General features: G+C 45.1%; 1 protein-coding gene across 1 annotated transcript in view; it reads right to left on the bottom strand.

Annotated features, from left to right (window-relative positions):
* Positions 1 to 21,117, bottom strand: part of LOC310773165 (1-phosphatidylinositol 4,5-bisphosphate phosphodiesterase gamma-2-like) — a gene marked incomplete at its 5' end in the record, with an annotated part of 98,751 nt that overhangs the window by 34,201 nt on the left and 43,433 nt on the right. Inside the window, 3 exons of the mRNA XM_083633075.1 lie at positions 4,458 to 4,551; positions 19,132 to 19,259; positions 19,718 to 19,804. Coding sequence (XP_083489201.1) covers positions 4,458 to 4,551; positions 19,132 to 19,259; positions 19,718 to 19,804 — 309 coding nt within the window. The remainder of the gene's footprint in view (positions 1 to 4,457; positions 4,552 to 19,131; positions 19,260 to 19,717; positions 19,805 to 21,117) is intronic.

The following is a 21,117-nucleotide window of genomic DNA, read 5'->3' as shown; positions in this document are numbered from 1 at the left end:
GTTACATTTCAGTAATTGAATGCCCTGATGCACATCCTGTCTAAGGTTGTGAAATTGTGAATCGGTGAGAGGAACGATGAGAAACTGCATCTCAAACAAAAAAGGCCTTCCATGAAATTGGACTCTTGTTCAAATCCTTACATCCTTAAAATGACTTCCCCTCCTTCTGCTTCATAAACAAAATCCAAAACAACCTGGCTATCTAGAACATAATTACTAAAGAACAATCACTCACTGAATACAACTTTCCACTATCAGCAGTGGTAACACCATTCTAGTGTCAAAATCTGCACAGCCATCATTATGCACAGTGAAGCTCAGACATCCTTGTAGCAACAGAAAGACATTTTTGATTTTCATTAGGGTACTTTGGTGTTCAGTTATAGTTTTTCAGTATAACTAATTTCTCCATCTATTCAAATCAGGTTTATGACAGTTAGTTGTTTTTCAGTACAACTAATTTCTCCTATTCAAATCAGGTTTCAGTTTAGTTCAGTTAGGTTTTTTTTCAGTACAACTTATTTCTCAATCTATTCATATCAGGTTTTAGTATAGTTCAGTTAGTTGTTTTTTTTCCAGTACAACTTATTTCTTCAGCTATTCACATCAGGTTTCAGTTTAGTTCAGTTAGTTAGTTTTTCAATACAACTTCTTTCTCAATCTATTCTGAATCTATCAGCTTTCAGTTTCAGATTTCAGATTTCAGATTTCAGATTTATTTTATTCAGTTTATTCAGTTTAGTTCAGTTAGTTGTTTTTCAGTACAACTTATTTCTCTATCTATTCTGAATCATATCAGGTTTCAGTTTAGTTCAGTTAGTTGTTTTTTTCAACTTATTTCTCCATCTATTCATATCAGGTTTCAGTTTAGTTCACTTAGTTGTTTTTAGGACAACTAATTTCTCCATCTTTTCACATCAGGTTTCAGTTCAGTTAGTTGTTTTTCAATACACCTTATTTCTCCATCTTTTCATATCAGGTTTCAGTTCAGTTTAGTTCACTTAGTTGTTTTTAGTACAACTAATTTCTCCTATTCAAATCAGGTTTCAGTTCAGTCCAGTTAGTTGTTTTTTAGTACAAGTAATTTCTCTGTTTATTCATATCAGGTTTCAGTTTAGTTCACTTAGTTGTTTTTAGTACAACTAATTTCTCCATCTTTAGTTTAAACCTGTGTCAATGTTTACATGTGTCAATTTGAGAATAAAAAGAAAAATGTATTTTATGTATTTGAAATACACAAAATACAAGATCTGAAAGTATCTTGATACAAATTACATCTCATTTTTCTCTGCCCAGCCAAATACAAATTACAAAATACAAAAAAGTAGTTGAAATACGTATTTCAAATACAAGTATTTCAAATACTGCCCACACACACACAGGCACACCATTCAGATAACATTTGCAGATGCTTTTCACTCTGGTACACTCAGCTGTGGCCTTCATCCCTGCTCTCCCTTCCTCTCTGCTCAACGGGGTTACATGTCCTCTGCTCCGAGCCAAAACATGCTGAGTGCATGTGTGCTCTCACTAGAAGATCTTTGACTTTCTCATCCCATGCACAACTCTTACAAGCACAAAAGCACCTTATGTGGCTGCTAGCACCAGGTTGTAACATTGGAATGTCGATATTATGTCTTCTCTTTCTTTTCTTTACCTGTGTCTGAGCTTGCTTGTTGGTGTGTGTGTGTGTGTGTGTGTGTGTGTGTGTGTGTGTGTGTGTGTGTGTGTGTGTGTGTGTGTGTGTGTGTGTGTGTGTGTGTGTGTGTGTGTGTGCGCGCACATGTGTTCTAAGGAAAAAAGAAGAAAGAAGCAGTGATGCTATAGTCCAGGACAGGAGGCTTCTTGCTTGGAAGCGGTGAGGAGGGTGTGTTTGTGTGTGTGTGCCAGGCGGGCACACACACAGTGTGTTATACAGTGTGTCTGTATAACCTAAAACTATACCTTTATTTAACTTTATAATCAAATTGTTTTTTTGTTTGCTTTTTATTAATATTTTTTCCCTGATTTTTTTATCCCATTTGTATACCCCATTAGTGCTAATTTGAATTTAATTATCCTGGTTGCTGCTCCACCCTCTGCCGATCTGGGGAGAGCCGAATCTGACTCCATCATGCTTCCTCCGAGACATGGGCAGTAGCCTCTTGTAATGATAAAAACAACAAATTGTGATTCATTCATTCTAAGGTATCTTGCCATACCCATTTGATGCCCATGACAGTACCTGGTCGATGGGATCCCAGATCTCCAGGTCTCCCGATTTATCCAACTTCAAGTCCTTGCTCCCGATTTCTCCTGATTTCTCCCCCTTCCTGAAGATTTTGCTGAAACCTCTTCCCTTGTGTCCTTGTTTCTCCCCCTTGTTGACTCCACCTCCCTGGTCTCCTTGTTTCTCCTCCTTGACATCCTTGCTGGTTTCTCCTTCGTCCACATCCTTCTTCTTGTGCTGGATGAAAACAGCGAGGAGAGCATGGTCATGGCCATCAGACACAAAGGAATGGAACACAATGGAATACAATACAAATTGCTTCTGTCTGGACTGGTCATATAGTAGACGCACCCAAGAGATGAAAGAGGGACCAAGGCCAAATTCCTCCAGGACCCTTAAAATATATCTCCACTCAACTTAGTGAAAAGCTTTCTCTGCATCGAGGCACAAAATAGCTTGCTTAGTGGACCTATCACTATTATGGTACATAATGTCCATTACCCTCCTAACATTGAAGAAGGAAATCCTATTAAAGCCGGTCTGGTCTGTATATGGATATGGATTCTATGCATTTATTTAGTATTTTAGTGGACATTTTTAAATCTAAGTTAAGCATGGAGATTGGCCAGTATGAGGAGGGATTAGTTTAATCTCCATCCGGTTTCAGCAGGAGAGAAATATTGGCATCATACAGAGTAGGTGGGAGCTATTCGGATTCAATGGCATGAGAGAGCATCCTACTGTATGTAGAATCGGAGTTACCTGAGCCAGACATTTATTGTTGAACTCGATGCTAAAACCATCTGGACCAGGGTTTTTGCCAGTTTGTATTGATCTAATAGACTCCATGATTTCTGCTGAGGACAGTTCTGAATTTAGGGCCTCGCAAGAGGTGTTTTTCCTGTCAGTTTCTACTGTAAACTATCAAATAAAAACAAAAAATGCCCCCACAAGTTTTATTTAAGTGTAGCCAACGATTAGTGGCTAAATAACAGGGTGAGTAAAGTATGACCTCCAATAGAAACAAACGTCAATTCAGGAAAATATTAATTCATGCTTTTTTTTCTTTTAAAAGATATGACAGTTTAATATACATTATGAATCTGTCATGAAAATGTATAAAGGTGGGTTCACCCTCCACCATGAGATACTAGCCTCTTGTTTCCATGTGATGCCCCAGGCCACCTGGTACCATGCACACAGCTCCTCCAGAGAGTCTGCTGCCAAGTCAAGCTGCAGACTGTTGTCCTCCATGTCCTGCAGGATCAACACGTAGTCCTTCCCATTTTTACCGTTCTTCACTGGAACCAGAGAAGAGAGGAAAGTAGGAACTGTGAGAGAAGGTGAAGAGCGGTTGGATGTGGATGGATGTGATCAACTCTGCTGGCCCTCATGGAAAAAGTATGACTGAATCACTACACAAAACCTATTTGTGCTGGAACAGCATCATCATGGAGCCATACGCCAAACCACATACGCCAAAACACAAGTGTATTGTGAACTTTCATTCTAGTCTCTCATGATTGAATACTGGTAATGTGCTGGATGTGTGAAATGTATCGGGGTAAATAATTAAAAGAAAACACATTTTAAAAGTAACGCCAATGTACTTTTACTTGAGTACTTTTAAATACTTATTTACCTACTTTACTTTATACCTACTTTTTAGTCTTACTTGAGTAATTTCCTACATTTACTTGTACTTGTTCTTGACATAATTTTCACTAAAGTAACAATACTTGTACTTGATTTGTCTAGGATTTGTCAGTACTCTTTCTACCTCTGACTTGGTGGCTTTTTTCTTTCTTTCTTTTTAAATTTCTTGTAATATTTATTATTTTTTTGTATTCAGATTCCGTTGCCGAGCAGCTGAAGTAGATTATGATGAGAAGTCAAGTTTGAAATGAAGTAAAACCTGAAAGATATTTGAATGGATGCTGGATGTCAAACAAAACACAGATATACTCACATGTTTTGATTTTGCACTTGGAGATGTCCACAATGCCCAGTGGGTTGCCTTTTATCTCCTGTGGCACAAACACACACATCATGAGAGGTCACTCTCTTCTAGTGTATAATGTATTGTGTTGTGTAACTTGTGTTGTGTTGTGTTGTATTTAAGACTAAACAAGATGGACAAAAACAATGTATTCCGCTCTTCTATTTAGGTTAGACTTTATCACTGTGTGGCATTGAGTTTCTAAGCTGATGAAACTCCAGTCAAACTGTAATAAGCTCTCATCTTTACCTGTTCTTTGGCCTCAGGCTTGGCGTTGGACACCTGCTCTACACAGCTGGCTGGGAAGTACAGCTGCTTCTTTCCATGATAGTCCCCTCTCCACCTGTAGCAGGAAGCATGTGTAGCACAAAGATATGACATGAGTATTTGCTCATGCAAAGGTGAGTGCAGGCGGGCGTCAATTCACTAAACCCTAAAATTTTTTCATAAATGCCTCAATTTATTTTGCGATTCAGCCTTGGAACAACCACACATGCAATAGAGCTCGACAGTCACGTGACTTTTCGTGATGTTTTCCGCCCCAAAAATAAGTTCCCCATTCATTTTCTCCATAGACATTTAGAAAAATCTTTATACAAGTTTTAAGGGTGGAACAAAGCCGACCCGTGACCTACTGAATCGTGAGTGACCATAAACATTCGGTTTGAGCAAAAACAAAAAATAACAACGGGGAAAAAAATTCTAATTACGCTCGGTTTTTGAAGTCCACCCGTTGTTTTAAATGGCCGAACGCGCACCAAGAGCGTTCTGACACGCGTCAAACTGCCTTGACGCCCGTACTCCGAATCTGTTTCGATTTTGGAGCATCAAATGAGGACCCAGCAGCAGTGATCAAAGCGCTCCCTCTTTCTCGCTCTCTCTTTCTCGCTCTCTCTCTGCATGTGTGTGTCTCTCTCTGTGCAGCCACTTTCATCCCCGCGTCCTGTCTCATGCTCTCATACTGTATGCTCCCCAAACATATTTCACGGCAGTTTAAAATATAGCAATCAAAATATAATGCTACACTACAGCAAGACTGTCTGAACAAAGTGAGAATGTTCTTCTAAACACATCATTGGATAGCAAAATATAGCCTATCCCTGGATGTCATGATGAGATTAGGCCATGTTCAGACTAGGAGGCCAAATCTTATTTGTGAACTTTAGTGACCTATTCATGACTTTATCCAGATTGGTTTTATGAGTCTGGATGCTCCAAGTCTGATTTGTGTCACTTGTAACAAACCACATATGGAGGTAGTTTCCAATCTGCTTCAAATGTGCTTTTGACTGATGTGTCTTCAGTGCGGACGCGCAGATCCACCAAATCTGATTTGAACGTCACTCGGAACTCGTCAACAAATACTGCGCAGGAAAAGCACATCACGACGTACGTATTCACTGACGGCCACGACGTTACCATAGCAAGCCATGCAGATAGGCTGTTTAGGTCTGGACACAGATCCGACTTGAAAATCAGATTTGTGGCAGTGCTGACACAAGTTTAGAGGGGATGACCTCTAAACTTTCTAAAGCATATAAACTTGTGCCTGCCTACATAGCGACCTTTTCGGGTGAAATACTGCTGGTTCTGTACTGTTGGTATTTGGTAGGCCATCTGATGCCTGCAGTGCGCTATCAGAGCATCAACTGACGGGTCAAATGAGGGGCGTCAATTATTGCTTTCTGTGCATTTGGGGTTTTAGTCACTAACCGTGACCTGATCAGTGTTGTAGTAACGCGTTACTAAGTAACGCATCCGTTACTAAGTAACGCGTTACTGTAATTACAATTTCCAAAACAGTCATTATATTACAGTTACTAATCCAAGTAACACTACGTTACTGCGTTACATAATTGCCCAGCCAGAATGCAGTGTTTTCTATGTAAAAAGAGAAGAAAATAAAAAATTGTATCCTCACGGTCTCAGGTAGACCTGTCGCACACACATATACCTCATCTATGACGTGTATGTGGGCACGACAGCGTCAGAGCGTGGTTCTGCACACGGCACGCCAGCTAACCCAAAACAAACCGAAGCATGATGGAGTCTGAAGAGGGAGAAGAGCAAGAGAAATATGCACTCAAAAGCTGGAAGTAAAGCCATTATTTTGAGTTTGTCTCCGTCAAAGATGCAAAGAACATTGCTGTCCGTTGTAAACTATGTGCTGCGAGCAGCAAAACGTTTTCAACCGCGAAAAATACTACGTCTAACTTGATGAAACATCCTCAAGGGCAGCACAGCACTGTGAAACTGGTTGGGGGAAAAAAAACAGACGGTGAAGTGACTGCTGATAGAAAACATCATTTCAAATTGAGAAATAAAATGTTTCTTCATTGGAGGTCACAGGGGGGGAGTGAGAACTTCCTCTCTGCGAGGGGACAAAAGGCCGTGAAAAGGTGAAAAGTTCCTCCGGTCCAGATGGACAAGCACGTCACAGTAAATGATTTCACCAGATGGTTAAATTGTCCGGGTTATCAGTCATTTAGGACATGGTCAGTTAACTGTAGAGCAAAGGTCACGGAGACCTAATGGATATATGCCTCTGCGCAGTCACTTTGGGGACAAGTCTGGAAAACATTACAGGTTTATAGCGTTTTTCTAAGACAAATGGCTACGAGAACATCAACAGAAGTGGGGGGGGGGGACATTCCACCAAGTGCCCGCAGCAGGCAGAATCTATGTGAGAAGGTTCACAGTACTATATATTTTTAAGAAACTAGTGAGTGATGTTTTTCTTTAATGCTTGATTATTATTGCTCATTATTCAATCTCCTTGTTGCTGTTTGATATTACGTTTATAGTATTCACTTAATTGCAAGTATTTATCATTTAACTTGTATTAGAATACTATTCAGTTTACTTATAGAATAGTACTAATTTTTACTAATTACTTTTTATATTGTATGTGCATTGATGCATATTGTGACTATATATCCTACAGATTGACTGAGTGGATTTGATGTTTTATGAAATAAAGTGGGGAGCATGCACTCGATGCGCTGACCTCTCCCCCAGAGAAGGAGAGGACTTACTTTAAGTCACACCACATTCGAATCTCATTGGGCCAAGGCTTTGGTCTCGGGGAAAGAACACATTAAAATTTTGATTAATGAACTAACCAAATATATGTATAATTAAAAACTTCTTTTTCAGGTCAGTAGAAAGGATTTCTTAGCTATTTTCTTTTCATTTTCATTTTAAATCCAGCTATTTAATAAACTGCTATGCTTGACTGCTTGCTTGTAAAAATTAAGAAACCATTTGGATTGCATCCGTGGATTTCTGATCCAAATTGGGTTGTACCTAGACGGGCCCATAATGGGGTGAGATTAGCTCATGACAGCGTTTTTACTTAACCCCTATGGCTAAGAAATTTCCGTCTGCTCACCGATTCTGTGACAATTGGATCTTTATTGCAATGTTGTAAGCTTTTGCTATGTATAACGCTGTGTATGGAATTTAAATGTATCAAAGCTGGTAAATATTAGCAAATGTATTGACAGTTGTTTTATTATAAAGGAAAGTTAATAGATGACTATTAGTGCATGTGTACTCCTGCTAAAGTGCCATGACATGTGATGAGGGTCCCAGAGGAAGAGAAAACACGCCTACCAAGGAAGAGGGGGACGGCTAAGGAAGGCACGCCTACATACCAAGATCCTCCCAGCAGGGAAGTGTTTAAAAACCAGAGTGAGAGGAGAACACAGGGTGCTTTTTCCATCTTTTGATCTCTGCTCTCTACAACTGGTTCTGGTTGTGGCCCACGGGAGAAAGAAGGTTGAAACTGGACCCAGAAATTTCTGTTTGGTGGTATGAATATTGTTAATTGATTACTTGATTCTGCTCTGTATACTGCAATTATTTCTATATAAAAGAACATTTTAATATCAGAAAATCATTTTGTCATTCTGGTTTTGTCATACGTTGAAATCAATTGGACACGTGGGAAAAGTATTAACAACCTTTAAATTACCTTCTGATCGGAGGCCAGGTGCTGTCCTTGGGGACAGGGGCCGGACTGGAATCCAACTTTTCCCAAACACTGCTAGTGGCAGTGATACTACTCCGGCAAACAAAAACTGGATTTCAGCCGAGTAAAACCAGCCAAAGTGGAGAAGGGCTTAAGAAGCTCGTCGCTGGGTATATCGTGGACTCGCCCTCCACTGTTGACTCGCCCTCATTTCGATGCATCATAGTAAGGGTGAATACCTGTTTTTGCAAGTGGGGGGGACGCAAAAAAAATGTGGAGCGGCAACCCTCTTGGGGGTCTGGGGGCATCCCCCCCCGTAAGATTTTTTTTTACATTTTAAAGTAAAATGCATCAATTTGGTGCACTCTGAGGGGAAAATTAAAGGGGGACTAACCCCCCAGATATGTATCAGAACAGTGATTTGAAAATACCTATGGAAAAAACCAAGAAATGACATATACTCTTGTCTATACTAGACTCTTTGGCTGTGTTCAAGTCAAGATTTTTTTTCGGAAAACGGCGCCATTACAGTTTGCCTACCGCCTCAAAAATAATTTATTTGAGAGGGGCAATATCTTTATAAATATCAACAACTAGCCAACGCTGGTGGTCTGTATGGAAACAGCGTTGCTTAAAATGGTTGAAAGTTATATAAATTTGGTAATTCAGTGGCGAACTAGAAATTGTATTATTTTTTCCATGTGTGTGTATGTGGGCGTCTTATCGATAAGAGCAAAGTGATGTGCGGCTCGTTACCGCAGCACACCGCACAATACGACAAACCCCCCGTTCTGGGGTAACACAATGCGAGATTTCTCTACGTCATTCCCTCGTCCAACTTGCCATATAGTCCCTTTTTCATTTTAGTTTGGGGGCTTTTCGTGATTCTTGTTAAAAGTTGTGCAAAAGTTTTCCTCTCAGCGCAGTGCAGGCTGCGCCTCCTCCCTCCTGCCAGACCCCGGCTGGCGAAACAGCCTGCTGCATGCATGGGGCGCTCTGTAACCTCACGGAGCAACAAACAAACACTGACAGAAATAGCTGGTGTGCGATTTTTCTGCTCAATACAGTCTGAGATTGGGTACAGGATTGAGGGAATCCCGTATCTGTTTGCGAAGGTGCGACTGGACAGGACGCTTTTCACAGACGGGCACAGCGTCAGTAGCTGAGTAGCCTGCTATAGTCGGAGCGAGGTGTCTCTCAGGGCACAGCTGCAGATCTCTCCTCCTCCTCCTCCGCGCATTCAGTCTGTCCAAAATCACAATGGGGTAACACAATGCAAGATTTCTCCACGTAATTCCCTCGTCTAACTAGAGATAAACCGCGCAATGAAATCCGTTTTTAATTTGCGTTTTGGGGCTTTTCGTGATTCTTGTTAAAAGTTACAGCACCTCTGATTTTTCCTCTCAGGGCGCAGGAGGCAGCGCAGGGCAGAGCTCTTCTCCTCGTCAGCCCATTCAGTCTGTCTAAACTCAATACCGATATAATATCAGTAGGAGGGATGCAGGGAAATATATGATAGTAGCCGATGTGTTTAGAGAAACTTTGTCACGTTGTCACGTCGTCGTATAGCGTTATATTTTACATGTGCGAAAATGTCAGACTGTTCCCATGCAAATCCCCCCGAGGAGCACACACACAGACAGAGAGTGTGCTGCTCCAGTCCCCAGTCGCCAGTCGCTCTGCTCTGCTGACTTCATTTCCTGAAAAGTTGGCGTTGCTTGTACACAGTGATATATAGTATATATAGTAGCCGATGTGTTTAGACCAGCTTTGTCACGTTGTCACGTCGTAGTATAGCGTTATATTTTACATGTGCGCTAAACTGCGACGATGTTTGCGGAAATGTCAGACTGTTCCCATGCAAAAGCCCCCGCCTCTCATGACTGAGGCTCAGCACTGCTGCGTACTACTGCTGCTGCTGCGCGCGCCCCCCCGCGGGTGCATGAGAGCAGACTCTCTCCTGGCCGGGAGAAAGTGCTTCCAAGTCGGACTGATAATATAAACATCATCATTCGAGCTTATCCAGGTAAGATATTAATAAAGTAATGACACATTCAGCGGGAAACTAACTATAATTAAGACATGTGCCAACTTCGACGACGTTTGATTCAGTATTTTAAGAGCAAACTTCCTGAAAAGTTGCTGTTTTGGAGATTTATAAAAGGTTGGGAATGATTTTACAGCAACACAATGTCATGTCCTTCCTTTTATGATTATAGTGGTGTTTATTGATAGTATTGTGTTACATAGGAGTTGGTAGGAAAATAACAGGCGATTGTAATAAATTAACAGGTCAAGTGACATCATGGGAATAGGCTTGGAGTTCTGAGGAGCCGAAAGGGTACAGGGGGGGTAGGGGAGTAATTATCTTGAAATCCCATAGTCTTTGGGGACAACCTGACGTCAGGTTGTACCAAATCTCCCATTCATTTGAGAAAAAAAAAAAAGCAGTGTTCCACCCTTAGAGGGCGCTTATGCCAGGTATGCTGCTGAAAAATTATACAAATGGTAAAATGGCAACAGTTTGGTGTCAAATGTGGAAATTCTGACCAGAATTCTTCACACATCACCCTCAAAGTCATATTGGTTAAAAGCTGAAAAAAAGTGTTTTGGGGGTTAGTTACACTTTAAGAGGCTAGATCTATGATGAACTACACACATCACTCAATACATGCCTTTTAGACACCACCTCCTCCAACTCATCAGAGCTCTAATATGAAAGCAGGTGACATGAACAACAATACTGATGTGAAAGCCAGAGCCATAATGAAATCACGTTGGTTGTATTATTATTATTATTATTATTATTATTATTATTATTATTATTATTATTATTAGTGTGCTTTATTTTAAATTCAACCATGTTCACTGCAGTGCTTACCATGTTCACTTCCTCTCATCACCTAACCCTTTATACAGCAGCAGGGACGTGCAGAGAATGTTAGAGGGGCAGGGGCTGGCAAAAAAGTTTTAAAGTTTTTAGCCAGATTTAGAGGAATAGCTTATTTTAAATTAACATTTGGATGATACTAGTCTTAAGCATCAATATGTGCTCCTTTTTGCACTCACTTTCACGTCACCACATGCTCTTTAGGTCATTTTACACTACAACAGACAGATAGCAACACAGGCTTAAACATTGAAGCTCCTCCTTCCTATCAGCTGCCTGTCAGACTGTCACATGGGGGGGGGGGGGCTCTGCAGTATGGCTGCTGTCACTGATGATCTATGAGCTATTCAGCATTAATGTTACAACACTGAGTGACAACAACCTTACCCTATCAGGAGACACATTGACCAAAAAAAATCTTTCCAAGAGCCACACTCCCCCCAAAATTGCCTTTGTTCCCTTTATTTTGATTTTATTTATTTAGTTAGGCTATGTATTCATTCATTTATTTATTTAAGTGTGACTTGAAAGAGCCAGCACTACCCATAAAGGAGCCTTATGTGGCTTTTGAGCCTCGGGTGTATATCACCGCCCTACAAGTAGCCTACAACAATCCAGTATAGGCTAGATGAATGGTTATCAAAGCCAAATTGTGCAGTTGCAATTATTTAGTCAGTTTTATCATGTAATGCATTGCCTGATTGCCTAGAAGACCCTTGTCAGTCATCATGTGTGATGATCAAAATTCAATTAGCAAATTGTGAAATTACATTGGACTGAGAGAGTTAGAAATGTTGCATTCAGGGTCAGGAGAGCTCGGAAAAGCCATACTATTTGAGTGCTGCCTTCGGGGACGGCTTGGAAAGGGGAATTTCCATACAGAGTGCCATGGTCTGGAGAGGGCACTTTTTACAGATGAGGAAATCCGTGGCAATCTTTTGGAGTAGCCTATAGCTTATAATCAGCAACTCAATTCACATTCTCAGCCAGAATATGATGGCTGGTCAAACAGTAGCATATTAATTAACTCATTGAGTGCCAGCCACTTTTGGAGAACGGACGCTCCCAGTGCCAGAGTTTCAGAGCGTTTTCAGTGATTTCTCGAGGCCCACAGAATATTGTGTGATATTACTATGTAAACACCGAACACGCACAAAGAACGAGCTGACTCTATTGTATCATCAGCAAAAAAAGTTTATTGATACCATTTTCCGTTCTTTAGTTATGAGCCGGAGAAGATAGGTCGTTTTGAGCAAATAGGCGTTTCAAATTAGAAGCTGAGTTATTCCGCCTTTTGTGAAATTAAGCATTTCAAGCACATTCACTGACTCTGAAGATAATATTTTCTGATGTAGTGACGTGGTGTAGTTGTGTGGTGCCTGCGTGCCCCACCCCCCTCTCCCCCCCCTCAGCTGCAAACTCCTCCCCACACTAACACATAGCCTAACACGCACCCAGTCTATTTTCGGAGCCTCCGTTTTTGTGCGCCGGCTCCCAGCGCGACACGGAAGAGCCAAACCGGACTGCTGAGAATGCTTTGGCCCTTCGGCGTCGGGTGCTGCTTTTCTGGCGGCTAATCGTGTGGAGAAACTATGCAGACAGACAGACAGAGGCAGAGAGGCTCAGTGTGTGGGCGTGGATTGACTGCTGTTCGCAGCCAACGTCAGCTCCAGACAGAGCAATCTATATGGCTCTGGCTGCAGCATGAGCGGTTTCTTTTTCATCACGGGGCTTTTTCCTGCTGTTTTCCGGACCTTTCTCTAATCTGGAGAGCACTGTCGCCACCTAATGAGTCCGTAAAATAGGTTATACACCTTCACTAGCTACAATATTTGTACAGGAGATGCCTGAGGCTTTGATCCACGTCCCACCGTCAAAAAATGCAGCTGATGCTGGATGAGGTAGACTTTGTTTCCATGACAGCTGACATCTGGAGAGCTAACAACAGAAGCTATATGGGTGTAACAGTTCATTGGATTAGCAGATCCGCTTTGGAGCGCAGCAAAGCCGCCTTAGTATTGTAGCGAATCAGTGTTACACATACAGTGGTGAGCAATGGTAGTGTCTCAACTACAGATAGGAACTGATGTGTGGGGGTGTTACTGGGGAACACTATGCTGGTGGGAGACTTCCGGGGGAGACTGAGCATGCGCGGGCAGTCTCCAGATACCGCCTAGAGGGAATGCTGCTAGCTATGAGCGTGACAACCGCCAAGAGTTGTAAATATGACTAACTGATAATAAAGAACCCTGTACCAGCAAGAAGCCTCTGCCTCATGAATACCAGGAACGTTACACTGGCGTCAGAAGTTTAAACGGTGAATATTGCCTCCAGAATCGGCGAGATGGTTAACAAGTTCCTGAAGAAAGAGCGAAAAAGACTCAAACGAGAGGCGGGAAAAGAGAGAGCCGGGGCAGACAACCAGGCATCCGAAGAGGAGGATGACTGGGTAGACGCAGCCGCTACCACAGAGACCCAAGCGGGGAAACTAGCAGAAAGCCAGGGGTTGGTGATGATAAAATCCGAGCTAGACAACGCTATCACCGTAGCCACGGAAGCTATCCAGCGGCTCAAGGAAGCTAGCCAGCAGGCTAGCGAAGCGGGAGAAGGAGCGGAAAAACCGGGGCCGGTGAGAGTGAAGACCGAGCCTGTTGACATTGCCGCTGTAGCCATGGAGGCTGTGCCACAGCCCAGCGGAGCTAGCCTGCGAGCCGGGGACAAAGACGGGACACGGATCGAGGCGACAAAGGACGGCGGGCACCGGGGAAAGAAGGAAATCACCCCGCCAAAATACAACGGTAAAGGCGAGTGGGAGCCATATTGCACAATGTTTAACGTAGCAGCGGACATGAATGGCTGGTCGAGAGAGGAGAGAGCCAGTCACCTGGTGATGTCACTCGAGGGCGAAGCTATAACATGTGTGGCAGCAATGGCAGATACAAAAGACTTAGACGTTGTGATGGCGGCCCTGAGGAGGCGTTTCGGACAGTGCAAAGAAGAAGGCATCGTGGTCGCGGAACTGTGTAACAGGCGTAGACGACCAGGGGAGTCGCTGCGGCCGCTGGCTACAGACATTGAGATCCTCAGCCGGCGCATATACAGCCGGATGCCGCCAGAAGCACTGGACGAGCTAGCCCGAAATTACTTCATCCAGGCTATCGCGCCGCAAGGCCTAAGAGATCAAGTAATGCTGCAACGGCCAAAGACACTAGAAGTAGCGCTGGAGCTGGCGTTTAAAAGAGAGACAGTAGAGGGCTGGGCCATGAACAGCGACGAGGGGAGAGCTGTCCCCGTGGCGAGAATGGCAGCAGAAAGCCCGCTACAAGAAGAGCCAGCGTGGAAGATGGCGTTGACAGAGCAAGGCAACATGGTGAAAGAACTGTCCGAGTCAGTACAGCAGCTAAAAGAACAACTGCTCCGCAGAGCGACCCTGCAGCCCAACCCCGCTCGGCAGACCACCCCGCGGAACAACAGCTGGCCCAGAGGGAGCATGATCTGCTGGGGATGTGGGCGCCCTGGACATCGGGAAGCAGACTGCCGCCGGAGAACGTGGAACCAGGGAAACGGCACAGGGCCTGTCCAGATGGGGCGAGACGGGTCTACGATGTCACAGTCCCCGTAGCCACGTCGTCGCAGGAAGGAGCCCACCGACAGCAACGGGGAGGTGGGGCTCCGTCGTTCCCCGAAGTAGACGACATCGCCGGAGCTGTCAACATGCAGAGCGGGCCGCGCACGATGAACGGCTGCCATGTTCCAGTCTACCTACAGGGGAGATACTGCGTCGCCCTGGTGGACACGGGGTGTACGGCAACGCTGGTGAACGTCAACATGATGCCCGAGGGGACGCGTCTGGAGCAGCCAGTGGCACAGCTGCTAAGAACAGTATCCGGTGAGTTGATGCCAATGAGGGGGAGCGGACACGTAATGATAACAGTGAGGGGACAGACAGTGGACTTTCCCGTGTGGGTGGTAGAAATGGCGGGGCCCTGCATCCTGGGGGAAGACTACTTAACGCTGAACCGATGCACAGTAGACCTAGGAAAAAGCACATTGACATTTGCAGGGGGGCCAGTAGTCCAGATGGGCCACCCTCCCACCGTTCCAGGGGAGCGGCCTAACGTTAACAACATCACCGTATACCGCGTCACCGTAGAGCATGAGCCCCACCCAGCAGACCAAGCCCCTCCACAAAACCACGCCCCTAGCCCACCTCCGAACACTTGCCCTCAGCCAGCGCAACAGGCAGAGGGGGAGACCGAGAGGTTAGAGATGCTCAGGGGATTACACCAACGCCAGAGCGAAGGGTTAGAACCCCAGCAGAGCGATGAACTGTGGAGAGTACTAGAGGAATATAAAGACATTTTCGCGATGTCGGACGATGAGCTAGGCTGTACCCACCTGGTGGAACACCAAATAGACACTGAAGGGGCGCGGCCCATCAGGTCGTATCCCCGTCGAGTCCCCGCAGCAAGGAGGGATATAGCGAACGAAGCTGTAGAGAACATGCTGAGGGCGGGGATCATCGAGCCGTCAGCCCATGGGCGTCGGGGGTAGTGTTGGTGAAGAAGAAAAATAGCGCGAATATGCGATTCTGCGTAGACTATAGAGGGCTGAACAAAGTGACAAAAAAAGACGCATACCCGCTGCCCGTCATCGAGGAGCTGTTAGACATAGTGGGGGAGTCATCCTGGTTCTCATCCCTAGACCTCCGCAGCGGGTACTGGCAGGTGCCCCTCTGCGACGACGCCAAACCAAAGACCGCCTTCTGCACCGAGAGAGGACTGTGGCAGTTTCGAGTACTCAGTTTCGGACTGTGCAACGCACCCGCAACATTCGAGAGGTTAATGGAGAAATTGCTGGGAGACATTCCCCAAACCGAATGCGTCGTATACTTAGATGACATCTTGACACACGGGGGCTCGTTTCAGGCAGCGGTGGGGGCATTACGAAAGGTCCTACAGAAGATAGCAGAGGCGGGTCTAAAGTTACACCCAGATAAGTGCCACTTCCTGAAGAGGAGGGTGGAGTTCTTGGGACATGGCATCAGCGCGGGGGGCATTCGCACTCTGGAGGAAAAAACACGGGCACTCGTGGAGTGGCCCACCCCCAGAGACAAAAGAGAACTCGAGAGCTTCGTAGGGTTAGCATCCTACTATAGGAAATTCGTGAAAGGATTTTCTGACATCGCAGAGCCACTGTTCCGGCTAAAAGAAAAGAACGCAGACTTCCACTGGACAACAGAATGCCACCTAGCGTTCGAAGCCCTCAAGAAAGCGCTGACCGAGTCCCCGGTGCTTAGAGCACCAGACCCCGCACTGCCGTTCCTATTAGACACTGATGCCAGCAATGGGGGTATGGGGGCCATGCTGTCCCAGGCGGGACCTGAAGGGGAGCGGGTGGTGGCGTACTTCAGCAAGACATTTGATAAGACAGAACGAAACGACTGCGTCACACGCCGGGAGCTCCTAGCCGTCGTAGAAGCACTAAGACACTTTAGATACTACCTCCTGGGACAGCCTCGGTTCACCATACGGGCCGATCACTCGGCGCTGCAGTGGTTATGGTCCTTCCGGGAGCCGGAGGGACAGGTGTGCCGCTGGTTAGAGAGAATGGCGGACTACAACTTCACCATAGAGCACAGAGCAGGGACACACCACGTCAATGCAGACGCCCTGTCACGACGACCCTGCGCAGAAAGGGGGTGTGTGTACTGCGAGAAGAGAGAGGGAAGAGAGAGAGAGCTCGAAGAGGAAGCAAGGATATGCCCTAACCACACAGGGGATGGACCAGTGTGCAAGGCGCTGCGGATGGCAGAGGCAGCAGATTGGAGGGCCCATCAAGAAAACGACAGGGAGCTGTCGCCAGTACTGCAATGGGCAGAAGAGGGCCAGAAGCCGCCATGGGAAGAGGTGGCAGGGGCCACCGACACAACCAAAGGGCTGTGGGCAGGGTTCGACACCCTGAGATTGAGCAGTGATTGAGCAGCGATTGAGGAGCCAGCGACGGGAGAGAACAAGTGGCGGAAAGTAGTGCCGACGACGCTGAGGGAGGAGGTGTGCAGGAGCGGCCATGGAACTGTAGGGGCCAAGCACTTTGGGGTAAGCAAAACCCTCCGTCGCATCAGACAAGGCTTTTATTGGGGGAGGATGAGGAGAGACGTGCAGGATTTCTGTCGACGCTGCGACCTCTGCGCAGCGTACAAAGGTCCGTTAGACCAGTCTCGCGCCCCGCTCCAACAGCTAGCAGCAGGAGCCCCCATGGAGAGGGTGGCAGTGGACGTGATGGGACCGTTCCCACGCACAGACAGTGGAAATTTCACAAAATGGCCAGAGGCATACGCACTGCCCGACCAGGAGGCAGGAACGGTGGTCGACGCACTGGTGACAGGCATGTTCAGTAGGTTCGGAGCACCAGAGACCCTACACAGTGACCAAGGAAGAAACTTTGAGTCACGAGTGTTCGCCACCATGTGCGAGAAACTGAACATTAAAAAGACACGGACCACAGCATTGCACCCCCAGAGCGATGGCCTGGTGGAAAGATTCAATCGGACGCTGAAAAAGCAGTTGGCCATCCTCACTGAGGAGCACCAGAAAGACTGGGACACGCACCTGCCTCTCATCCTCATGGCGTACAGATCTGCCACACAAGAGTCCACCTCCTGCACACCCGCCCTGCTCATGTTGGGCCGAGAACTGCGGACGCCAGCAGAAATGGCGTTCGGCAAACCACCAGATGCACTGGATGCGCCCCCGGGGCGAGAGTATGCCAGGAGGCTACAAGATCGATTAGAGTCCGCTCACAACTTCGCTCGGGACCAGCTGGAGAAAGCGGGCATGAAACAGAAAAGGAACTATGACGTGAGGGCAAAGGGAAACCATTTCCAGGGGGGGGAGTTGGTCTGGGTGTACACACCCCGGAGAAAAAAAGGGCGTAGCCCTAAACTGGACTGTCACTGGACAGGCCCATGCAGGGTCATGGAGAGAATGGGGGAGGTGGTGTACCGAGTGCAGATGCCACTTGGTGGCAAGAAGGTACTCCACCGAGACAGGTTGGCCCCATACCGGGGGGGGGGTGCACCCTTCCCCCAGATCTCGGCCGCCCAGCGGTTTCACCTAGACATGCTGGAAGAAGGAATATGTTTCCACAGAGAGGGGCGTCCGGCCATGACCGGGCGGCCACCACTCAGGGACTTGAAGTCCCAGAGACACTGCAGGTGGGATCAGCCCCACAGGCAGATTCACAGAGAATAACATGGCCACGGAGAGAGCCAAGGGCTCCAGGACACTTGGAGAACTTTGAACTGTATTAAAAAAAAAAAAAAAAAAAAAAAAAAAGGAGGAGATGGTGGTTGGAAATGTTGTAACAGAAAGTAAATGATGGGCATGGCATGAGATATTGTGGGGGAGGAAAGATGTGAAAGAAGCCTGAGATGGAAACATAAAATGTGGTAACATAAAATGTGGTTAAAAAACAAAGAAGCTGCTAAAAAGAAAGAAAAGATGTTGGGTGTGTTTTGGTACAGGGGGATGTGTGATGTGGTATCAACGTGGGCGTTGACCTTATTGTTGGGCAGGGAGTATGTAGCGAATCAGTGTTACACATACAGTGGTGAGCAATGGTAGTGTCTCGACTACAGATAGGAACTGATGTGTGGGAGTGTTACTGGGGAACACTATGCTGGTGGGAGACTTCCGGGGGAGACTGAGCATGCGCGGGCAGTCTCCAGATACCGCCTAGAGGGAATGCTGCTAGCTATGAGCGTGACAACCGCCAAGAGTTGTAAATATGACTAACTGATAATAAAGAACCCTGTACCAGCAAGAAGCCTCTGCCTCATGAATACCAGGAACGTTACAGTATGTAAGAGATTCAGAGGCAGGCACACAAAAAAGTAACTAGTAACGTAACTAGTAATGTAACCAATTACTTTTGAAAAAAGTAATCAGTGAAGTAACGTTCATTACTTTTTAAGGAGTAATCAGTAATCAGTAACTAATTGCTTTTCCAGAGTAACTTGCCCAACACTGGACCTGATATCAGGGAGCAGGACGTCGTACCAGTACAAGAGGGTGAAATCGGTGTCGACGTTATCACTCGTCTCTCGGACAAGGAAGGTACCGTCTCTTACGCCAGACTCGGCACAAAACTCCTTGAGAAGCTGTTTGGCCATCTGCTTGCCCAGGTCCTGTGAGAAGAGATACACATTAAAATGGACAATGAAGAAGGTGGAAGAGGGAAGGATTAATGGAGGGACAAAGGGAGAGAGAGAGAATTGCAGGAAAAGTGGAAAAAGAAAAGTAAAGTAGAGCAAAATAAAGTAGAAGAGAAGGAGGGCAGCAAATAAGAGAAGCAGAGAGAAAAACGATGGAGGGGAAGAAAGGAAGAGGGAAGAAGAGAGCGAGCGAGAGGGAAGGATGGATGAGGTTTGTGAAAGCGGGAGAGAAAATGAATGGCACAAAAATGTATGGTAACACTTTACTGTATAGTGCAGATTATTACATCTGGAAAATTACATCCAATTTAATACCATGTTATTAACCACTTTTTTTGCACATTGTGTTTATTTTATCAAACATCATTCACCACAAGTAAAGTGATCCCATGTTCATAAAGAGTCAACAAACATTCCTTTTGCTGTTCTACCTTCCTGGGATCTTCATCCTCCTCCTCGGATTTCTCTGCATAGTACAGCTTGTCATCCTTGATCAGACAGTGGTGCTTGTACCACCACTGGGGAGAAATTAAAATTCAGACATTTAACACATTCAAGTATGCATTCAAATGTGGTGCAGCTCCGCCTACATACATGGAGGTTTGTAGAAGGTTTCAGAAGGATAAAGTGTGATTGAAGGCAACTTACTTTTTTTCTGATTTCTGATCTTTTGCCAAATTCTACACAATAACCACATAACCTTACACCAAACCAGCAAAACATCATACAGTAGGCTACATCTCTTGCAAAAGCAAAAACAATTCTTGCAAAACTCTTCAAACTCTTTTTAAAAAGCGTGTTTTTGCCTCAGACAGTACATACAAACCATCATTTGAATAAACACACAACGCACCGACTACTGTAAGCACCGATAGTATAAATGAAAAACACTCATGGCTTTTGCTTTAATGTGTGCAGGCCATAGCAGTTTGCAATATTTTTGCCATACATGTAATAGCCTACTACACACACATACACATTTTTCTTATAAACCTCTATGGTGTGTAGAAATGATAAACATGTGATATGTAGCCTAGGCCCTATAGCAAATGATTGATTTGAATGTAATCAGTTATATTGATATGAGAGCTCTGCAGCAGCTATACAGTAGCTACTGTAGGATATGTGGCACACTTGGTGCTTCTGCTTTAAGTAAAAAAAAAGTTGTCTAATAGGAAAGTACAGTCCTAAATGAATAAAGGACAAATAATATGAAAATGAATAAACATGAACATGAAAAAAGGCAAATTTTAAATGTAGTTTTAAATAGCATTTTGCAAATCAAATCATCAGTCTTTCATTTGTCCATTATTTAATTAACTGTTTTTATTAAACTAGGGTCGGCCCCGAAACCCTAGTCCAACCAATCTGGTGCATGAAAAGAAGCGGCTGGCAACTGCGCATGTGTCGGAGGAAGCATGGTGCTAGTCTCGGCTCTCCCCAGATCGGCAGAGGGTGGAGCAGCGACCAGGGCATTGGCCAAACACAATTGGGGAGAAAATGCGGGAAATCAGAAAAATAATAATAAATATAGCCGCAAGCTGCGATGCGGGGTCCAAGCTTCCGGTGACTTGGGGGGTAGTAGTTATATAGGGTTAGTACTATATAGAAAAACAAAAAAAGCACATTTTTTAGGTGGGCGTGTTTTGGGCACCTTACGTCATCAAAGGGGGCGTGGCTTCTTTTTTGTGAAAAGTCAATTTTTCACTTGTTCCTCAAAGGGCACTTCTATATTTATTTATTTTTGCCTTGTGCTTAAAAAGCCATTATGTGTAAAAGGCTTTAATTCACTACTCTCCAAAAGGGCACTTCTCCATTTCGCCCTATGCTT

Source organism: Poromitra crassiceps (assembly GCF_964638095.1).
Source record: "Poromitra crassiceps genome assembly, chromosome: 3".
In the NCBI taxonomy this organism is placed as follows: Eukaryota; Metazoa; Chordata; class Actinopteri; order Beryciformes; family Melamphaidae; genus Poromitra; species Poromitra crassiceps.
This window is presented reverse-complemented; position numbering and strand designations above follow the sequence as displayed.